The following is a 20,268-nucleotide window of genomic DNA, read 5'->3' on the forward strand; positions in this document are numbered from 1 at the left end:
CCTGCCCTATAAGTCACCCAGCAGAATCTGCCCCCCCCACACTTTTTTTTTACCCAAAACAAGGCTGAAAACAAATTATCCCGCGATGAACCAAGTCCCACCATCCTTTGTGCTCACAGTGGATTGTGGGATTTGGGTCATGAAATGGGTGGGTTGCTGACCCCAAGAGACTGAGAGGAGCGGAGCTAAGAAGAGCTTCATGCCCATGGTAAGAAATCACACTGGATTCATGGGGAAGCCACTGTGGGGCAGAGAGTGGGATGTGTGTGCAATTCTTAGTCAATCAGGGGCACCCATCGAATCCTGCATTTGCCTCCCCATGATCAGGTTGAAGTTTGCCAGCTGCATTCCAGAAGAATCATAGAATCATAGAATATCAGGGTTGGAAGGGACCCCAGTAGGTCATCTAGCCCAACCCCCTGCTCAAAGCAGGACCAATTCCCAGTTAAATCATCCTTTGTCAAGCCTGACCTTAAAAACCTCTAAGGAAGGAGATTCTACCACCTCCCTAGGTAACGCATTCCAGTGTTTCACCACCCTCTTAGTGAAAAAGTTTTTCCTAATATCCAATCTAAACCTCCCCCACTGCAACTTGAGACCATTACTCCTCGTTCTGTCATCTGTTACCATTGAGAACAGTCTAGAGCCATCCTCTTTGGAACCCCCTTTCAGGTAGTTGAAAGCAGCTATCAAATCCCCCCTCATTCTTCTCTTCTGCAGGCTAAACAATCCCAGCTCCCTCAGCCTCTCCTCATAACTCATGTGTTCCAGTCCCCTAATCATTTTTGTTGCCCTTCGCTGGACTCTCTCCAATTTATCCACATCCTTCTTGAAGTGTGGGGCCCAAAACTGGACACAGTACTCCAGATGAAGCCTCACCAATGTCGAATAGAGGGGAACGATCACGTCCCTCGATCTGCTCGCTATGCCCCTACTTATACATCCCAAAATGCCATTGGCCTTCTTGGCAACAAGGGCACACTGCTGACTCATATCCAGCTTCTCGTCCACTGTCACCCCTAGGTCCTTTTCCGCAGAACTGCTGCCTAGCCATTCGGTCCCTAGTCTGTAGCTGTGCATTGGGTTCTTCCGTCCCAAGTGCAGGACCCTGCACTTATCCTTATTGAACCTCATCAGATTTCTTTTGGCCCAATCCTCTAATTTGTCTAGGTCCTTCTGTATCCTATCCCTCCCCTCCAGCGTATCTACCACTCCTCCCAGTTTAGAGGGTGAGTTTGAGGAGAGGGGAGTTTGAGGAGGGACTTGAAGGAGGACAAGGAGGTGGCTTTGGAGATTTTGATAGGGAGTTTTCCCCACATGCTGGGGCCAGAGGGAGAGTATTTTGGGCCTGAATTTCATAGATTATAAAGGCAGAAGGCATGGGCAGTGGGTGTAATAGGCCTGGGGAGGCTAAGCCTCTCCAAACCCAGGCCGTGGCCCTGCCCTCGCTTCCCCTCTCCCCCAAAACCAGCAGGGGCTCAGCTTGGGGCTTGGCAGGCTAGAGGCCCTGGGCGTCTGGGGCCGGCTTGTGGCCCAGGGCTCAGAGCAGTGGGGTGGGCAGGCCGCTGCTCGGGATGGATGAGGCTGGTGGCCTGGGACTTGAGGAGGCCAGCGTGGCTGAGGGGGGCCAACCAGCAACCTGGGGCTTGGGGTGACTGAGGCGGGTAGGCTGGGGCTCCTCTGGCTGTGCGGCTGGGGAGACCTCAGGGCTCTGGAGAGAGAGGGGGGCGGAAGGGGAGGGCCTCAGGCCGAAGAGTCGGGGCTGGGGGGGCAGGCCTCCCCAACGGGGGGGGGGGGTGTTCATGCCCCGCCCTTGACAGAAGGGTCACTATAATCATCTCATCTGACCTCCTGTGTAACATCTCCTGAATTAAATTCCTGTTGGAACTAGAGCATAGCTTTCAGGGGAAAACAGAGTCCAATCTTAATTTAAAAATTAGTTTCCATGGAGCATCCACCATTTCAGCTGATCATTTTTTGTGGAGTCCTAAATCAGGCCCTCCCACAATTTGTCGCACTGCACTATGAGTAATCTTTCCCCTTTGAAGTCTTTGTCTCTTTAGAAATAACTAAACAAGTTAAGATTCAGGAAGGAGCAAATGCGTTCGCGAATCCCATCAATTCCCTTGCCCAAATCTTCTCGGATTTCGATAAGGAAAGCAAAGCGTGTCAGTCATTTTAGCTCCTTTGTTGTAATACACGCTTTTGGGGGACCTGTGTTTAAATCCATATTTAATAAAGGAACACAAAGTAGCTTGTTGTAAAAATTACACTTCCCTTTCCCAGCCTCCCAGCAGTGAAAAGTGATTTAGCTCTTTGATGGTTTGAGAGCTGAACATAGAAAGAAAACATCAAAAGCGGGATCAGAGCTGATTGTTAATTTAAAAGGGAGATGTTTTTTCAGAGGAGGTGGCTGCCTTCAACTGTGTGTGTCCGGGAACTGGAAAAGATGGTTTTCAGAAGCCGAATAGCAAAGAAGCCAGCAGGATGTTAATGCAAAGATAAGGAAGAGATTTAAATTGCGCACGGAGGGGAGAATATTTATTATTTACAGCAATGGTTCTCAACCAGGGGTCCGGGCCAAAAGCAGGTTTCAGGGAGGGGAGTGCGCCAAGCAGGACCAGCATTAGACTCCCTAGGGGCACAGGGCAGAAAGCCAAAATCCCACCACATGGGGCTGAAGTTCGGGGCTATGAGCCCTACCATCCGGGGCTGAAGCTGAAGCCTGAGCAATGTAGCTATGTGGGGGCCCTGTGGCATGGGGCCCCAGGCAATTGCCTGGGTTGCTACCCCCTAACGCTGGCCCTGGCTTTTATATGCAGAAAACAAATTATTGTGGCACAGATGGGCTGTGGCATTTTTATAGCATGTGGGTGGGTTGGGTGGGGGGGCTCAGAAAGTAAAAGGTCAAGAACCCCTGATTTGCAAGGTGTCACCAGTTAGTCGCTGGCAGGCCGGGATCTTCCCACGGCACAGGAGACAGGGAAAAGGAGGATAGACCAGTTCTTAAGACCATGTGGGTATTTATTTCACTAGCACTTGCATTCACTCCCACAGCCCCATAAGTGTTCAGTGTGCTCGAAGTCTGTTCCCTTCAGAGGAGCCCCTTGTCTCTATGTAGGCAAGCCATGGCCTGGGTGGGCCCAAAGTCCAGATCCAGTCCCTTCTTTCCAGACTCTGCCATGCTTCACGGTGCCACCACAGTCTGACCTGGTGCTGCCTTGAGCAGCCCCCTCACCAGGGCCATTTCTCTCTCCTCTCCTTCACACTGCTTTACTGGCATACCTTTCCCTGGTGCCATCTGCCCTCCAAGTCAGAGGAGCCTGTATTTTATAGGGCCACAGACTCCTCCCCCTCCCAGCATGCTTTGCTGAAAGCATATTAATAGCCAGGGCTCCCTTCCCCAGCTCTATCAGAGGATGAAACCAGCTGGATTGTGCCAGAGCCAGGTAGGCACAAGGCTACTTCCTGCTAAGTCTGGCTTCTCAAAGGCTATTTTTTCCTTCTTCCATTGTGACAGCTACTTTGTCACTCCAGGGCTCTGTGCCGTTCCCTTCCTTTTCCTGATGCTAGAGCAGATCAGTTTCATGAAGCTATAGAGGTCTATATGATGCCCTATTACAGAGTTAAATTTTGGGGTGAGGGAGGTGAGACAGACATGTTATTTCAGCCTCCACCCACTGCATAAGCACCACCTACTTGAGACAGAGGCCTCTCAGTTGCCTGCAAATGTTAAAACTATGATCACATGAGCTGTGCTGGGCTTCAATCCCCTTTGGTGGAATTTTTCTACATCCATGTTGTTCCCTCCAGATGTGGCTTCTCCTTGGTGGGGTTCAGCTGATCCTCTGGGCTCAACTCCTCTCCCCTCATTGTTGATGTTCTGCCAGGCTTTTTGGAATTACCTTCTTCATGGCTGGTTTAAAAGAAACTAAATGGTAGCTTTCTTCTAAGTAGCCTCTGCTCAGGATATCAAAATGAGCTGTCACTCACATTACTAGGTGCAACTCTCCAGAATCTGAACCTCTCCTTTCTCACCTGCTTTGATCTCCACAGAAAGAGTGAGCAATGCTGATGTTTAAATTCTCATAATTGAACATCCATGTCCAAAAAACCATGGAGATGAATGGGGGAGCTGACACCTGTCAGAGCTCTTGTCTCAGGCTCTCTGCAAACTCAGGCAGGCATTACCACAAGAGTTCATATTTTGAAGGTTTCCTGCCCAATCATAAGGGTCAGAGACTTACTTTAAAAAAAAATGAAAGCTGAAATTCTGAAGAATAAGATGGGAGATTGAAAGAGGTAACGGTACATCCTACTGCTCTGTAAGTCAGTGAGGAATCACCAACCTTGCTTTATTAACCCAAAAGGATCCAACTAAATGCACAGTGTCTCGAACTACTCTCAACCACCCAGTCAGGATCTTACCCAGCCGTCATCTTCCCCCATAATAAGCTGAAGCTATTAATAATATAGTTCAAAAGGTGGTCACATGACCTCTGGGGGGGGGGGGGAGTTGTAGGTCCTCCCCAAGCAACGACAGAATGCCAGCTCTTAAAGGGCCCAAGAGCTATAACAGGTGCACTGAGGTTCATATCTGTGCCCTAAAGCCCTGTTATGTGGCCCAGCACTAGTCCTGCCCAATTGTGGGAACAGAAACAACAAAAGGTTAAAAAGCTGACATAAAGAAAGAATATAAAACCTTGCATTGTAAGATACTATCAGGCCTATGGGGAAACGATACAATCTCCTACACAGACAGAGGACTATATACTGCATTAACTAATAGCTTACATTTCCAGGTGATCTTCACAGTGAAAAAGGTTGGAAACTTTCCATTCCAAGTGGACATTAACATTGGCATTTAGAGAGTCCCAGAATGCTTTGCATTGATTTCTTGTGTGATGGTGGAACAGCAAGATATGCAGGAAATGCAATTACATCATACTGGTTGGAAGGGAGCAAGCCATAAAATAAATGCTAGTTAGAGCAGAAATTGTCCTGAAATGCACCCAAACCCTTCCTAATAAGCAGCCCAGGCTCTCACTCTTATTAAGATAGAAAACTGATCACACAAAGTCCAAAGTGAAAGGAGGCGGAGTATACCATGTGTAATTACTTCCTCTGAGCAATGAAGAAATACAGAAATCATCTCAGCAAGTTCGCAGTAGACACTAAACTGGGAGGAGAGGCAGATACGCTGGACGGTAGGGATAGGATACAGAGGGACCTGGACAAATTGGAGGATTGGGCCAAAAGAAATCTGATGAGGTTCAACAAGGACAAGTGCAGAGTCCTGCACTTAGGATGGAAGAATCCCATGCACCGCTACAGACTAGGGACCGAATGGCTAGGCAGCAGTTCTACAGAAAAGGACCTAGGGGTTACAGTGGATGAGAAGCTGGATATGAGTCAACAGTGTGCCCTTGTTGCCAAGAAGGCTAATGCCAAAGTAGGAGCATTGCCAGCAGATCGAGGGACGTGATCGTTCCCCTCTATTCGACACTGGTGAGACCTCATCTGGAGTACTGTGTCCAGTTTTGGGCCCCACACTACAAGAAGGATGTGGAAAAATTGGAAAGAGTCCAGTGGAGGGCAACAAAAATGATTAGGGGGCTGGAGCACATGACTTATGAGGAGAGTGGGAACTGGAGATGTTTAGTCTTCAGAAGAGAAGAATGAGCAGGGGATTTGATAGCTGCTTATCAAAGGAGGTTCCAAAGAGGATGGATCTAGACTGTTCTCAGTGGTACCAGATGACAGAACAAGGAGTAATGGTCTCAAGTTGCAGTGGGGGAAGTCTGAGTTGGATATTAGGAAACACTATTTCACTAGGAGGGTGGGGAAACATGGAATGGGTTACCTAGGGAGGTGGTGGAATCTCCTTCCTTAGAAGTTTTTAAGGTCAGGCTTGACAAAGCCCTGGCTGGGATGATTTAGTTGGAGATTGGTCCTGTTTTGAGCAGGGGGTTGGACTAGATGACCTCCTGAGGTCCCTTCCAACCCTGATCTTCTATGATTCTATGATTCTTGCTGCAGTGCTCTGATGTACCTGGTCCCAGATTTTATTCACCTGCCTATTCCTCCTTTTACAGCTAATAATAATGGTAATATTTAACATCCACCCCAGCATGTGGCAACATCACAGGACTCAATCCTCAGTTGCGACTGGTGCTCAGCAGACCTTGGGTTGGGGGACTTTCTGTTACCTTCCCACACACATACCCACCCCTGGGGCTGGGCTGGAGTCAGTTCAGTTCAGCCCTCAGCACAATACACTCATGTCCCACTGCAATGGCTTCCAAGGGGCTATTTCTCCTGCTCTGATTAACAAAATGGGTCCCAAAATGTTTTGCAATGTCCTGTGTGAGCTGATATGCAGGATTTGAATTGTGGTACGGTGGTACAGCATTGTGCCTGGAGGGCTGTATGAAGTTTGCACGCACCTTCCTCTTACAGCCATCCGTAGCCAGGCTGCAGTGTGGTCTAGTTGCTAGTGAACTGGGGTGGGGTGCAGAAGACCTGGGTTCTATATCTGACTCTGTGACCTTAGGCAAGGCTCTGTGCCTCAGTTTACCCATCTGTAAAATGGGGGTAATGATACTGCCCTTCTTGATAAAGTGCTATGAATGAAAAGGCGAGATAATTACTAGGTATTCTTATAAACCATCACCTGGGACTAAGAGAAAAGAAAAGGAGTACTTATGGCACCTTAGAGACTACCCAATTTATTTGAGCATAAGCTTTCGTGAGCTACAGCTCACTTCATCAGATGCATACTGAATCCTTTATAGCAACAAATCATGAACTAAAGAACTAGGGTCCAGCTCCTCAAGGGTGTTGGTAACTCTCATTGATTTCCCTAGTTCCAGGGTCCCGGGCCAAACACCACTATGTTAATGAGAGGCTTTTCATTGATTACAAAGGGCTTTGGATCGGGCCCTAAGCCCTCTGCTTGGGAGCTGTAGCAGAGCCTGTGGGTAAGGCACCAAGTGAACTGCACATCCTACACTGAACGATGTGTTACAGTCACCCGTGTGCTTGGTAGGTGTGGTCAGTGACCTACCCACCAGTCAGCAACATCATCCTAGCAATAAATCCACAAGGACACATTCCCGTCTCTCATCTTAAGATGAGCAAAGCTCAGTTACCTGCAGTTTATGCTGGACAGCACAAAAGGGCAAAGGATAAAAGCATCTAGATAACTGCCCCCACTTAGAGCCAGCAAAATGCTTTACAGTCCCTAATGCTTACCTGCAATTAACCTTTGCTTCTGTTTTCTCCTTCCCTTGGGACTTTCCAGTGACCCTTGATGATAGTGAGATTCCATTATGATTTCTCTTCCGGTAATTGTTTAAAGGGATGGATAGTTTCTGCAACACACCCCAGAAGGGGGATCAGTTGCTCTGGTTTCACTGACAGCCCAACACAGATGGCGATGAAAGCCCTGGAAATGATCACATTCCCCTGCTCTGTTCGGTGAAATAAAGGAGTGTCCCTCTGGAACCCTTTACTTTTTGTCAAAGTGACACCTCCCTGCTCAGGGGAGGCCAGACTGATGGAGCACAAACTCTTCCCCGGGGGTGAAATTCACCTTTGCAAAAAGCCTGAGAACTACCCAAGTCTGGTTTTGAAGGTTTAAGGGGGACATATGTGATGCCAAGGTACTTTCCTGGCCCTCTGCACAGGGATAAATTTCACCCATAGTGAATGAGAAGCACTAGGCAGCTGATGGAGAGGGGAATGGAGTCTCACTCCTCGCTTTCCCCCATCTCCCCAGGTTAGCATGAAGGGCCTGATTGTGAACCCCCAGTAGCATAACTCCATTGATCCTGCTCCTCCAGTGCTGAGGAAGGTAGCATAGAATCAGAGGATCTCAGGGTTGGAAGGGACCTCAGGAGGTCATCTAGTCCAACCCCCTGCTCAAAGCAGGACCCACCCCCAATTTTTTTTTGCCCCAGATCCCTAAATGGCCCCCTCAAGGATTGAAATCAACCCTGGGTTTAGCAGGCCAGTGCTCAAATCACTGAGCTAAAGGTAAATCAGATGCTCCTATTGACTCTCATAACATAAGGGGGCATCCAATTAAAATGAAAGGCAGCAAATTTAAAACGGAGCAAAGGGAATCCTTTTATACGCAGCACATGGAAGTCATTGCCACAAGATGTCATTGAAGCCAAGAGCACAGCAGGAGTCAGAAAAGGACTGGATGTTTGGGCACTGCAAACGGCCAGAGTTACATTAGAAAGGTTTCAGGAAAAGAAACTCAGATGTTTCAAAGGGATACAAACCCTCATGCTTCTGGGTATAAACTAATTGGAGGGTAGGAGGGAACTGTCCCTGTGGGCATGGTATTTTATAATTGCCTACTTTGGTGCTTTTTGCACTTTCCTCTGAAGCAGCTGATGCTGGCCACTGTCAGAGACAAAGCACAGGGCTAGATAGACCATGGGTCTGATCAAATATGGAAATTCCCTTATTCTAGGCAATTATACACTAGAGAGAAATTTTGGAGTCCTAGAGACTAGAGAAAAATTCTTATCAGATGTAAAAACCCGGGCCCAAATTGTGAACTGGTGTCAATCAGCATAGCTCAAGGTGTGGTCCTCTTCAACCACCCGTCAGCTCGCCTGTCTTCTAGATGCCTTTTATGGTCGCTTTTGCCAACACAGGAGAGGACGATGGAATCTGGTCGGCATAATGAGTGGTCAGCGATTACAGTCGTTAGTCACTCTCTCATCACCGACCCAACCAAGACCTGCCAAGACACCCGTGGCCATGCCTGAACCAGTTTCGAACAGGACAGAGCAATTGTGTGGCCAATCTCTTCAAAGAGGTTTTCTCTAACGCTCTATGATGCAGCTGCAGTCAACTTCAGACTATGTCGTGTCTCCTTGATGAGTGCCCACTGACTTAGTTTGACGGTGGGCTATGGGCTCTCCACCTGGCTGGGAACACTGCGCATATGCTGAGAGAGAGTAGTTAGAGCAGCAGGCTGGGGGTCAAGAGATTTGAGTTCACTTCTAGGCTCTGCTACAAACTCCCTGTGTGGTTTTTGGGCAAGTCACGTAGTCTGCCTTGTTCCTTGTGAAATGGGGATGCTACTAACCTAGCTCACGGGGAGCTTGTGAGGGTAAAATCAGTTGAGCGTTGTGGTGATCTCAGATTCTGTGGTGATGAAGGGGGGATAAAGAACCTAGACAGATGATTCTAGTGAAGTCAATGGGGCAGGATTCCCAACTGACATAGCTGCACTAAGATCTGCATTCTCCCACTAATGTCTGTTGGCTGTGATCTGGTGAACCCTTTACTTGTGCTAGCAAACTTAACTGAGACCAGCTGTCTCCTCTCTCCCAGTTATAACCCTGTGCTGTATCTTCAAGTGCCGGATTCCACGGACAAAGAAAGAGATTGAGGCCCGGTATGCACAACGGCAGGCAGCCAAGACCTATGCAGACAAACTGGAGACCGTACCACCGCTCAGCGAGCTGACGGAGATCCCTGGAGGTACACCCACACCCCCGTCTCTTCTCCCAGAGACAAAGCGCCAGATTGTCCGCGGGCACAAATCTGTGTTGCTCCAGAGAGTTCAATGGCAATCTGCACCCATGGAAAATCCGGCCCCATAATTTACTGTGCAAAGCTCCTCTGCTTTGCTTGCACTCTTTGTGTCGTTTAACTTTCGTGACAGAAAGCACTATCGCTAAGATAAAAAGGCCAGATCCGCAGCTGGTGTCAATCCGCAGAGCTCCATTGAAGGCAGTTAGCTCAGATCCGCAGCTGGTGTCAATGAGCACAGCTCTACTGAAATCAACAATTTAACGTAACTGAGGATCTGGCCCCATTCTTTTTCCATTCTAAAGGCCACATTCTGAGGTGAAGCCCAAGGGGTAGCAAATGAGTTTCACCTTTTTGTTTTGAAATGGCACTTCATCTAGAAATTTTGCTTTTATTTTTTTTCCCAAAAAGGGTGGGTAAAATACCGGAGAAAGACTCAAAAGAAAAAGAAAAACTGGGAAAAAAGTTCATTTGGGGTTGAGCAAAGCATTTTGTTTGACCCAAAATGAATTTTTAGGGGGGCGGGGTTCAGCCTCCGAACTGAAAAATCAATTATTCACTCAGCTCTATTAACATTTCCGCTGCCCCTTAAATGGCCTGCCAGTCCAGACTGCCAAGTGCATCTCTGTCACTGTGATCTTGTCATGGTTTCTTCTCCTGTCACTCACTTCTCCTAATTCTATACTCTAGGCTCTACTGAAAGCCTTCCAACTCTCTCTGGTCATGTCCAGTCCAGACCTCTCAACTCTCTGCCTGTGGTGAAGGAAGAAGATGAAATGGCCCTACAAGGAAATTAGGGGGAATGTCTGTCTGTCTGTCTCTGTGGTGTCTCCTTTCCATGGCTTCGCAGAGGAGATGTGGACTTTGGAACTCACTGTTCTCCTTTCCTTCCCTCTGTTTCACCTTCACTCTACCTTCTTCCTAAGGGTTTTCTTTTTAACATTGCTCTGTAAGCCCAACCAGTAGTCACTAGGCTTTAGAGGAGCTTGGAGGTTCATTGCCCCAAGCCTAGATCTTCAAAGGTATTTAAACTGCCTAACTGCCATTGACTTCAATGGGAGATAGGTGCCTAAATATGCCTGAGGATCTAGGTCTCATATTATCACAATCCTGGATATGGAGGGGAGTGGAGAGGCAGATAAGGAAACGGAAGGAATTCAGGCCCCGTTCCAGCAAAACACTAAGACCATGTCCAAATTTAAGCACAGAAGATCTGACCCAAAGCCCACTGAAGCCAATGGAATGATTGTAGGCTAAAGTCCATGAGTCTCCCCATTTAAATCAATGAGTCAGATCCTCAGCTGGTATAGCCCTATCGCATGCAGTACAGCTATGCCTGTAGACCTGGCTTCATGGGATTGCTCGCGTGCTCAAGTGCTGTGCTGGGCTGTGGCCTTAATGAGTCCGCCTGAATTCAACAGACACTGGGTCACGCCCCGTTCCTCGTTACCTCGTGGAAGTCAACGTGCTGAATCCAACCTCAAAGTAAGCCCAGTGAAATCAAGGGATACATTTGGCCCAATGGGGTTGGATGGGTATAAACGACAGCAGAACTGGGCTAGTCATGGAAGTAGGAAATCAGACTGAAAGGTGTCTCTGGTTGTGTTACTAACTACACCTGAGATCATTACAATGGGAAGATGGGAAATGTCCAGGGCTCGGTTATCTGGTACTTTGCAGCTGGTATCAGCATTTATAGCTATGCGATGAGAGTGTAAAATCCTACCATGCTGCCTTCGCAGTATTTTACACCTAATCTGCCCATGTATACATGATTTCGTCATTCGTTCAGTATAATTTATTATTTGTTTGCATTGCCGTAGCACCCAAACATAGATCAGGACCCCATTGTGCTGGGTGGTGTACAAACATACAATGAAAACACAAGTCCCTGTTTGGTACAATCAGTGTCACAAGCTGCAGGGCAGGGAGGAATCAGGCCCTCCTGTTTGTTTTTCCACTTTTTAGGCTGTGTGTATTCTCTTCTTCTTCTTCGCATTTCACTCAAGTTACCAGAATAACTGGTCTGGTCAGTTGCACTTTCTGAACCCCACATCCTTGGCTGTGTAAACTGATGTAGCTCCATTGACTTCAAGATTGGGGCTTTTATCTACCAAATTGTAAGACGGGCAATTTGCTCCATTCACTGCCATAGAACAATGCTGATTTACACCAGCTGGGGACCTGGCCCTAAATGGGTGGAATTTGCCCTGTGCCGAGGTCCTGAATGAGGTTTATGCACCACTTAAGTTTTATAGAGTTAATCTGGTTTCAAACTGACTTAACAGAGCAAAATTTAGCCCCAAAATACGTAGGAACAAATCCTCAACGGGTATATATTAGCATAGACCCACTGAAGTCAAAAGACCAGTGTCAGATTGCACTAGATGAGTTTCTGCCATGTAGTTTGATGGCGCATTTATTCTTGTGAACAAGCAAGAGAGAAAAGTAATTATTTTAATGAATGAATGGTCATTAAGTGCTTTGAAGTTGGAAATCGCTACTTAAGTACTAAGTGCCAATCTCATTATAATCATTAAATACTATTAACAGTTATTGCTGGTTGTTATTTGAACTTCTCCATCCCACTGTTACTGCTATAATGGAATGTACCAACTGATGGCTGGTTCCCTGAGGACTTCTTGATTGTACAGCAGGGGTGATGTCTCTTCTGGACAAAAACAAGGGATGACTTCAGATTGTGCATACAGATCTTGCTCGCCTCATTGACATGTGTCATCTTGCTCACGTTATGTGAGCAATACAAGCAGGGTTTGGCCCTTGCTCTGACTGGCGACGGGACTGCATGTTTTAAGGGCCTGATCCAGTTTCCAGTGGCTTGGCTGGGAGCTGGATTGGTTCCTGTAATGGTCATAAACAAGGAGGCGATCCGTCTTTCCCAAACTTTCCTACAAGGTGTCCGCATTTCCCTCCGATTAAAAAAAAGAGGCTGCATTGTTTTCACTTTACTCTGCAGATCCCTTTGAATAATTACTTTGTAGATACATTATAACTGCTGTGTATTGATCACACTCTTCCATGGCCAAAGTATGTTATTTTTCTATAACACATTGTGTGCACTTGTGGTGACTACTTTGGGGTTAAATGAACATAATAAAGACAGGCCAGATACTTAGCTGGCACAAATTGGTGTAGTTCCAAAAGTCAGTGGAGGAGCTATGGACATTTAAACCTGCCGGGGATCTGATTCTACAGATTCATTATTTGTAAGCTGTTGGGCAGGAATGTAGCCTCACAAGAAATGTTCTGGGGACACATGCCTCCATCTAACATTTGGGATCGTCAGACGAGGGGTTGTGATAAAAAGGTCATTTCTGGCAGATCTTTGTTACCATTTTGCACAATTATGTGGTGTGGAAAAGTGTTGATTTCCTGCTCTCCCCCGCCCCCACACCAAAATGTGAAATTTGTCTTTGAATGTTATCTCATTATTTGAAATAGAAATTCAAAATGTCAAACTTTGTACTCAAAACACAGGAGAGAAAAACAAACCCATTTTCTTTTAAAGAAAATTGTTAATTTTTAAACCCTTTGCCAGAATTAATGACGGGTTGACACAGCTAATACTTAAGGGCCAAATTATGACACACTTACTCCTGTTGAACAGTAGCCTACCTTATTATAGTAACACCCTAGATTCTCCAGCCAAGATCAGGTCCTCATTGTGCTAGGTGCTGTACAAACACATAGTAAGAAACAGTCCCTGCCTCAGAGATCTTACAATATAAACAGGCCCAGAGAAGTGAAGTGATTTGCCCAAGGTCACATTGTAGGTCAGTAACAGAGTCACAAATATTAGCCAGGTCTCCGAACTCCCAGTTCAGTGCCCTTTCCACACTGTTTGTGGAATGAGGTGCTAATTGAGATGAGTACGGGTCTCAGAGTCTGAGCCTGAATAAATAAGAGACAGAAGGCGGAGGTTTGCAGTTCCTGCTCTTTCCTTGTATTGTAGTTGGCACTAAGGACTCCAAGCAGAACCGTAAAGTGTTCACCAAAGACCTCCCTGGGTCCCCAGAGACCTTCTGCTTTATCTTACTGTTAAGACACTTAACAAAACAGGGTCAAATCTTCAGCTGGTGTCAATTGCGTTAACCCCAGTGAAGTCAATGGAGCGATGCTGATTTCAACCAGCTGAGGATTTGGCCCAAGGTAACTTTTTATGCAGTGCTTAATTTGTAATGAAAGAGGTGCCGGGACTCAAGCAGGTATTTTTTTTACATTCATAACTGAGGAAGCAAGCCTAGAGGTGCTGGGGCTCAGCCCTGGCAAGCCCTGGCACAAATTAAGCACTATGTATGTGTAGCTACAGTTAACTCACCTCGCTATCTAGATTCCTAGTTAGAACGACTAAGGAGACAGGGAAATGATCTGAATGTTTCATAGTTACCACTAGTTTAAATGGCAGAAGTGATACAGGGTAGTCAGCAACCAGGGCCAGGTTAAGACTTTTAGAGTCCCTAAGCACTGAAAAGATTATGGTGCCCCCCCATATGTGATTCAAAATAAAAACAATACTATACCATAAAATAAAATGTTATTTTTCGAAATGACACAAAACTTACTTGTATGCTGAAATTAAAATAGCTTCTTTCTAGATTTTCTGATCGCAAAATTCTGGATAAGTTCATTGAAGCTGACTCGACGAAGCATGGCCGCTTCCATACACAATAGGGAAAAAGAATCAAGTCTGTCCTGACACGTTGTTCTTTGAGGGTTTTTTATTCTTTTCAGCTGAGAAAAAGAGTCTTCTGCGGAGCAGTTAATAATCATCAATGTTCAAAAAACACGTAGTGCGATCTCTACATTTGGAAATACACATTGTATTCCATCTTTCAATATTGTGTCATGAAGATCAATGCGACAGAATTTCATTTTTCCTGTTTCATTAAACTTTGCGCGTATATAACAGTGGAACTGCCGTACTTCTCCACAGAGATTCATGTTCAAGTCAAGAGGGTATGAGTCAACTAGCTTTTGGGAACCTTGTGAATATTGTTCGTCAGATAGGTCCATATCGTTTAGAAAAGAAAATCTACTCGATACTTCTTTGTACACGTCACCTCTCCTTTTCATATCAGCTTCAAGTGTATCAGTTATAGCATAGTAAGTAGATACATGAAATTTGTCTCTAGGATTCAATGCTGTTTCTGTTGCGCTGCTATCATTTGCTTGTTTTTTCCTGATTCGCTTGCGGGACTGGGCTTCTTTGTAGTTAGTATCAGACAAGATCTCTTTTGATATGTCTTCAAATCTTTTGAAATCATTCCTCAAAGTGTGTAAGTGGTCTGCTAATGATTGCCAGAGGTCTACACATGTTTTCAAATCCAATTATTTTTCTTGGAGAGCTTGGCTTATGTGGTAAAAGTGTTGTAAAATTTCATTCCACATGGTCAACAGGAATACAAACTCTAGTTCTTGCATCTTGTTTGCAATGTTTTCTGCCTCTCGTCTAGTTTCTCCCTTTTGTGATTGGTCTTCAGCAATACTGTCTAATGCATCCACAATCTTTGAGAAGGACTCCAGAATTGCACTTGTTGCCACGGCATGTGCCTCCCAGCGAGTATTAGAAAGAGATTTCAACACACAATCATGGCCCAAATATGTTTTAAGAGCTGCCCATCGATGTGTTGAGGCAGAAAAAAATGTATAAAGTAACTGGACTGTTGAGAAAAAACTTACTGCCACCGGACAACAATCAACAGCACCGCGGCCAACAAGACTGAGAGAGTGTGCGCAGCACGTGGTATGAATATGGCACGTTTGTTCTGTTCTAAAAGCTTCTTCTGCATTCCTCGATAATCCCCTGACATGTTGGCAGCGTTGTCATAAGATTGACCTCTGCACTTTGAGAAATCTATTTTGCAAACTTGGCACAGATAATGCAGTACTTGATTTGCCATTTCTTCACCAGTGTGGCTTTTCAAATTGAGGAATGTTATAAAGCGTTCAACTGCTTTTCCATCTGTGGGAGAGACATATCTTAGTACAATATTCAATTGATCGATATGTGAAAGATCAGGTGTAGTGTCGACAGACAAACTGAAGTACCCAGCAGTACTTATTTCATCCACAATAGCTGAACGAACTTTGTCACTCATTAGACCAATGAGTTCATCACATATTGTCTTGGATAAGTATGTTGGGTTACCTTTACCAGCATTCCCATATTTTGAGATATGGCCTGCTAAAAATGGGTCAAACTGAGCCACAAGCTCCAACGATCCCAAGGAATTTCCATTCTGCAATGATCCAAATGTGTCATTTGATCCCCGGAAAGGCAGACCACGTTCAGCTAATGTTTGAATAACAGCTATAACACGCTGCAAGACATGTTGCTAGTATTCACACTCCCCTTTAATTCGTTCTTCCAATTTTTGTGTCAATCCAAAGCCCTGTCTTCAATTCCAATATGTCAACATTGAATCTCTGTAAGTAGTGCTATTTTCATGTTGTTCAATTAAAACAGTATTCCGCCAGTCACTAAATCCATCTGCAGCAAACTGGGATGTTGAAGGCTTATATGCAAAAAGTTTGCAAACAAAACCGTACACAGACCCTTTTGATGGTGAATACAGTAGCCATTCTCGAGTGTATTTCTCACCATTCGCTTTCATGCCGAAAAATATTTTTTGTGGACAATACCCACATATCTATTCAGGGGACACCATCACAGGGCCTAATAACATCAGCCACACTATCAGAGGCTCGTTCACCTGCACATCCACCAATGTGATATATGCCATCATGTGCCAGCAATGCCCCTCTGCCATGTACATTGGTCAAACTGGACAGTCTCTACGTAAAAGAATAAATGGACACAAATCAGATGTCAAGAATTATAACATTCATAAACCAGTCGGAGAACACTTCAATCTCTCTGGTCACGCAATCACAGACATGAAGGTCGCTATCTTAAAACAAAAAAAATTCAAATCCAGACTCCAGCGAGAAACTGCTGAATTGGAATTCATTTGCAAATTGGATACTATTAATTTAGGCTTAAATAGAGACTTGGAGTGGCTAAGTCATTATGCAAGGTAGCCTGTTTCCTCTTGTTTTTTCCTACCCCCCCCCCCCAGATGTTCTGGTTTAACTTGGATTTTAACTTGAAGAGTGGTCAGTTTGGATGAGCTATTACCAGCAGGAGAGTGAGTTTGTGTGTGTATGGGGGTGGGGGGGATGTGAGAACCTGGATTTATGCAGGAAATAGCCCAGCTTAATTGTCATGCACATTGTGTAAAGAGTTATCACTTTGGATGGGCTATCACCAGCAGGAGAGTGAATTTGTGTGGGGGGGTGGAGGGTGAGAAAACCTGGATTTGTGCTGGAAATCACTTTAGATAAGCTATTACCAGCAGGACAGTGGGGTGGGAATAGGTATTGTTTCATATTCTCTGTGTATATATAAAGCCTGCTGCAGTTTCCACGATATGCATCTGAAGAAGTGAGCTGTAGCTCACGAAAGCTTATGCTCTAATAAATTGGTTAGTCTCTAAGGTGCCACAAGTCCTCCTTTTCTTTTTGCGAATACAGACTAACACGGCTGTTACTCTGAAATATCTTGTTTGTTTGCCATTGGTAAAAGTCCAATGTGATTTCTCAAATGGCCCAGTGTGGTGCTGACAGTCATTTGGTCCACGATCGATCCAGTAAGCTACATCATCGGTACTGAAAACCCACACCCCAGGATCTTTTCTCCTATTATTTACAGCATGAGCAGGTTCAGTCTCTGACACATCCACACCTTCTAGAACAATGTCTGTTTTACCACCAGGAGTTGGACGATCAGTTACAGTCTCTGACACATCCCCATGTTCTGGAATGGTGTTTGTTTCACCAATAGAAGAATCGTCAGTCTCTGAAACACCTACAGGTTGTGGAACAATGTCCTACTGAGAGAAGATGTTGCTTCTGATGGATTTGCTTTGAAAAATGATGTCAGCTTTGGAAGATTTTGGAAGATTTCACTAGTTTTTTGTTTCTTTTCTTCCACCAGTTTACATTTCTGTGCTCCACTCAGTTGGTTATGTTTCATCCTGCCCCTTATCTCAGTTATCTGAACTTAAAAAAAAAAAAAAAATTACACAACGTACACTATTTTTATCTATATACATATAATATAAGAAAGAAAAAAAACCCAAATCAAGTACGTATAACTCAGAAGAATATATCAATAATAAAACATAAATGTATTGCAGTACATGACAGGATCTGATTTCCTCGCATTATTTCAATCTATGGGCGCCCCCCTGGTTTAGGTGGAGATAAGTAATAAAAAGAGAACAGAAAAACGGGGGGAGAGTGTGGAGTGGAGTGGAGGAAGTCTAACAAAGTTTTGATTTTTCCCATGATGACTACTTCGATGCTGGTTTTAAAATATCAAATATCAAATTTTTTCCAAAAAAAATCTCATTTTTTTTGGTGCCCCCCGCTTTGCTGTTGCCCTAAGCACGTGCTTAGTCTGCCTAGTGGGTAATCCAGCCCTGTCAGCAATACGGCTGGGCAGGAACCAGGTTACTCATGACATGGGAAATTCTGTGATTTAAATATTCCTATTACTAAACAATAATTCTATTCCAAAAGGGAACAAAACCAAAAGTGACATTTCCCGCGAAACAAGTTTCTGAAATGTTCATTGCATGTCACTCAAAACATTTTGTTTTAATAAAATGGAAACATTTTGTTCTGGTTTTTCTCTTTTAGCTTTTAAGCTAATGTTTTATATAAAAACGTGAGTTTGATTTCAAAACCTGTTTTGAAGCAAACAAAAAAAATAAAAACATTCTGTTCCAAAAATGTCGGCATCCTTGGAACACTTCATTTTGGGGGTTTGGAATGAAATGTCATCCCAGCGGACATGTTTTTCTAAACAGCAATTTTCACTGAAAAATGGTTTTGATAAAAAAATCCCCAGTCAGCTGTAGTTGGACCAGCTCAAGCAATCCATTCCAGGATTGCTTGCTCCAGGCCAGTAACACCATGCAGGGCAAGCCTTGTTCCTCACTCTGCAATGCACAGAGCCAGGTTGAGATACCATTAAGGATGTCTGTCTATCTGCTCAGCATAGTAAAGATTCTTCCTGTATTCACAACAACCAAGTCCAGTCTCTTCTCTTCTGCAAGGTACACGCCACACCACAAGAAAAACCCCAGTCAGGTTTTAAAACAAACCAAACAATGGGGGTTCTGCTGCTTTCCTTGGGACACTGTTCCACATTGGACCGTACTGTTAGGGAATTCTCCTTGATTGTCATCTTGGGTCCAATCCCAGTCCCGTTCAAGCCAATAGGATTTTTTTGCCACTGATTTCAAGGGAGCCAGGATTATGATTAGCTGTATCCCATTCCTCCTAATATACCCGTAGATTAATAAATTGATGTTTAAATACAGCAAATCAGGGAGCCAAAGGGAAATATGCAGGGTGTTGGATTGTTAAAGTGAGTTCTGATCTCCCAGATTTGCATATGGGATGCAGGAATTGTCTCTCTTATGGTGAAAGTTACCCCAAAGTAACTTTGTTTTCTTTCCCCCTTCAATCCCTACAGCTCATGTGGCAGAAGAGAAGAAAGAGGAGGTGCCCACCGTCTCAGGGAAAGTGGACCGGGCCCAAATCAAGAAAGAGTGTTCCAAGGGATCCAAGAAGAAAGAGGGCAGAAAGGAGCAGAAAGAAGGGTCCAAGAAAGAGGGGAAAGAAGAGACCAGAAAGAAGGAAGGAGGAAAGGGTGCAGGTGAAAAGAAGCAAAGAGGTGGAAGGAAAGGTGAGAAGGAGACAGACAGAGCTAAGGCAGGAGGCAGCACCAAGGTTGGCAGCAAAGCTGGGGGGAACGCCAAGTCCTCAGCAAGGAAACCCCAGCAAAAGAAGTGATCAGACCAACCGCGGAACTGCTGATATCCCCTCCCCCAAGCACGCGCAATGCTGCAGACCTGATGTGGAGAGTGCAGTCCTAATGCCTTGGACCTGGGAACACGGAGGAGACAAAAGCCTCAGATTCTGGAGGGACATCTGGAGCTACTTGACTGATTTCTTTAAAAGCAAAATCGCCATTGCTACAGAGGTGATGTTTCCGCCAAAGGAGAACCTGCCTCGTTGGCTAGAAAGTTATCGGTGAACAGAATGGCCCGTACAGTGCTGATTGTGTCCCAGCATACAGCCTGGAGTGAGAAATAGGAGCACAGATGGACTCATAGCAGCACAGAGCTGCCAAGAGCTAGAACATCAGGAGCGAGTCCATTTTGCAATCAGAGGTGTGACTGCAGCAGGTCTAGACACACCCGAGCTAGCTTCGATTTAGCTGGCTCGAGAACCAATAGCAGTGAAACGGCAGCAGCATGGGGCTGTACAGCCCTGCCTGGGACCCTGGGTATATACCCGAGTGGCAAGCCCATGCTGCTGCGGCTTCACTCCTTTTGGTGCCCAAACTGGACAGATCAAAGCGGCCTCGGGTACCCCTCTGACTGCAGCATAGACGGTCCCTGGGAGAGTACTTGGCCCATTCCATCTGAGATCAAGATACTCGGCAAGCAGTAGCTAAGCCTCACACCAGCCTTCTGGGATATGTGGCATTCCTTAGAGGGCATGGGTGGTGGGTATCACAGGTCACGGGAGGCTCAGCCTCCCCGAACAGCCAGGTGTGGCCCCAGCCACGCTCTGCCCCTAAGCCCCCTTCTGCTTCCGGCTCTTCCCCCAGGA

At 45.5% G+C, this 20,268-nt stretch overlaps 1 protein-coding gene across 1 annotated transcript in view; it reads left to right on the plus strand.

The window, feature by feature from the left end:
- Positions 1–19,443, plus strand: part of TMIE (transmembrane inner ear) — a 61,616-nt gene extending 42,173 nt beyond the window's left edge. The window contains exons 3-4 of the mRNA XM_073329684.1: positions 9,358–9,507; positions 19,124–19,443. Coding sequence (XP_073185785.1) covers positions 9,358–9,507; positions 19,124–19,443 — 470 coding nt within the window. The remainder of the gene's footprint in view (positions 1–9,357; positions 9,508–19,123) is intronic.
- The last annotated feature ends 825 nt before the right edge of the window (positions 19,444–20,268 follow it).

The sequence above is a fragment of the Lepidochelys kempii genome, chromosome 2 (assembly GCF_965140265.1).
Source record: "Lepidochelys kempii isolate rLepKem1 chromosome 2, rLepKem1.hap2, whole genome shotgun sequence".
NCBI classification, from domain to species: domain Eukaryota; kingdom Metazoa; phylum Chordata; order Testudines; family Cheloniidae; genus Lepidochelys; species Lepidochelys kempii.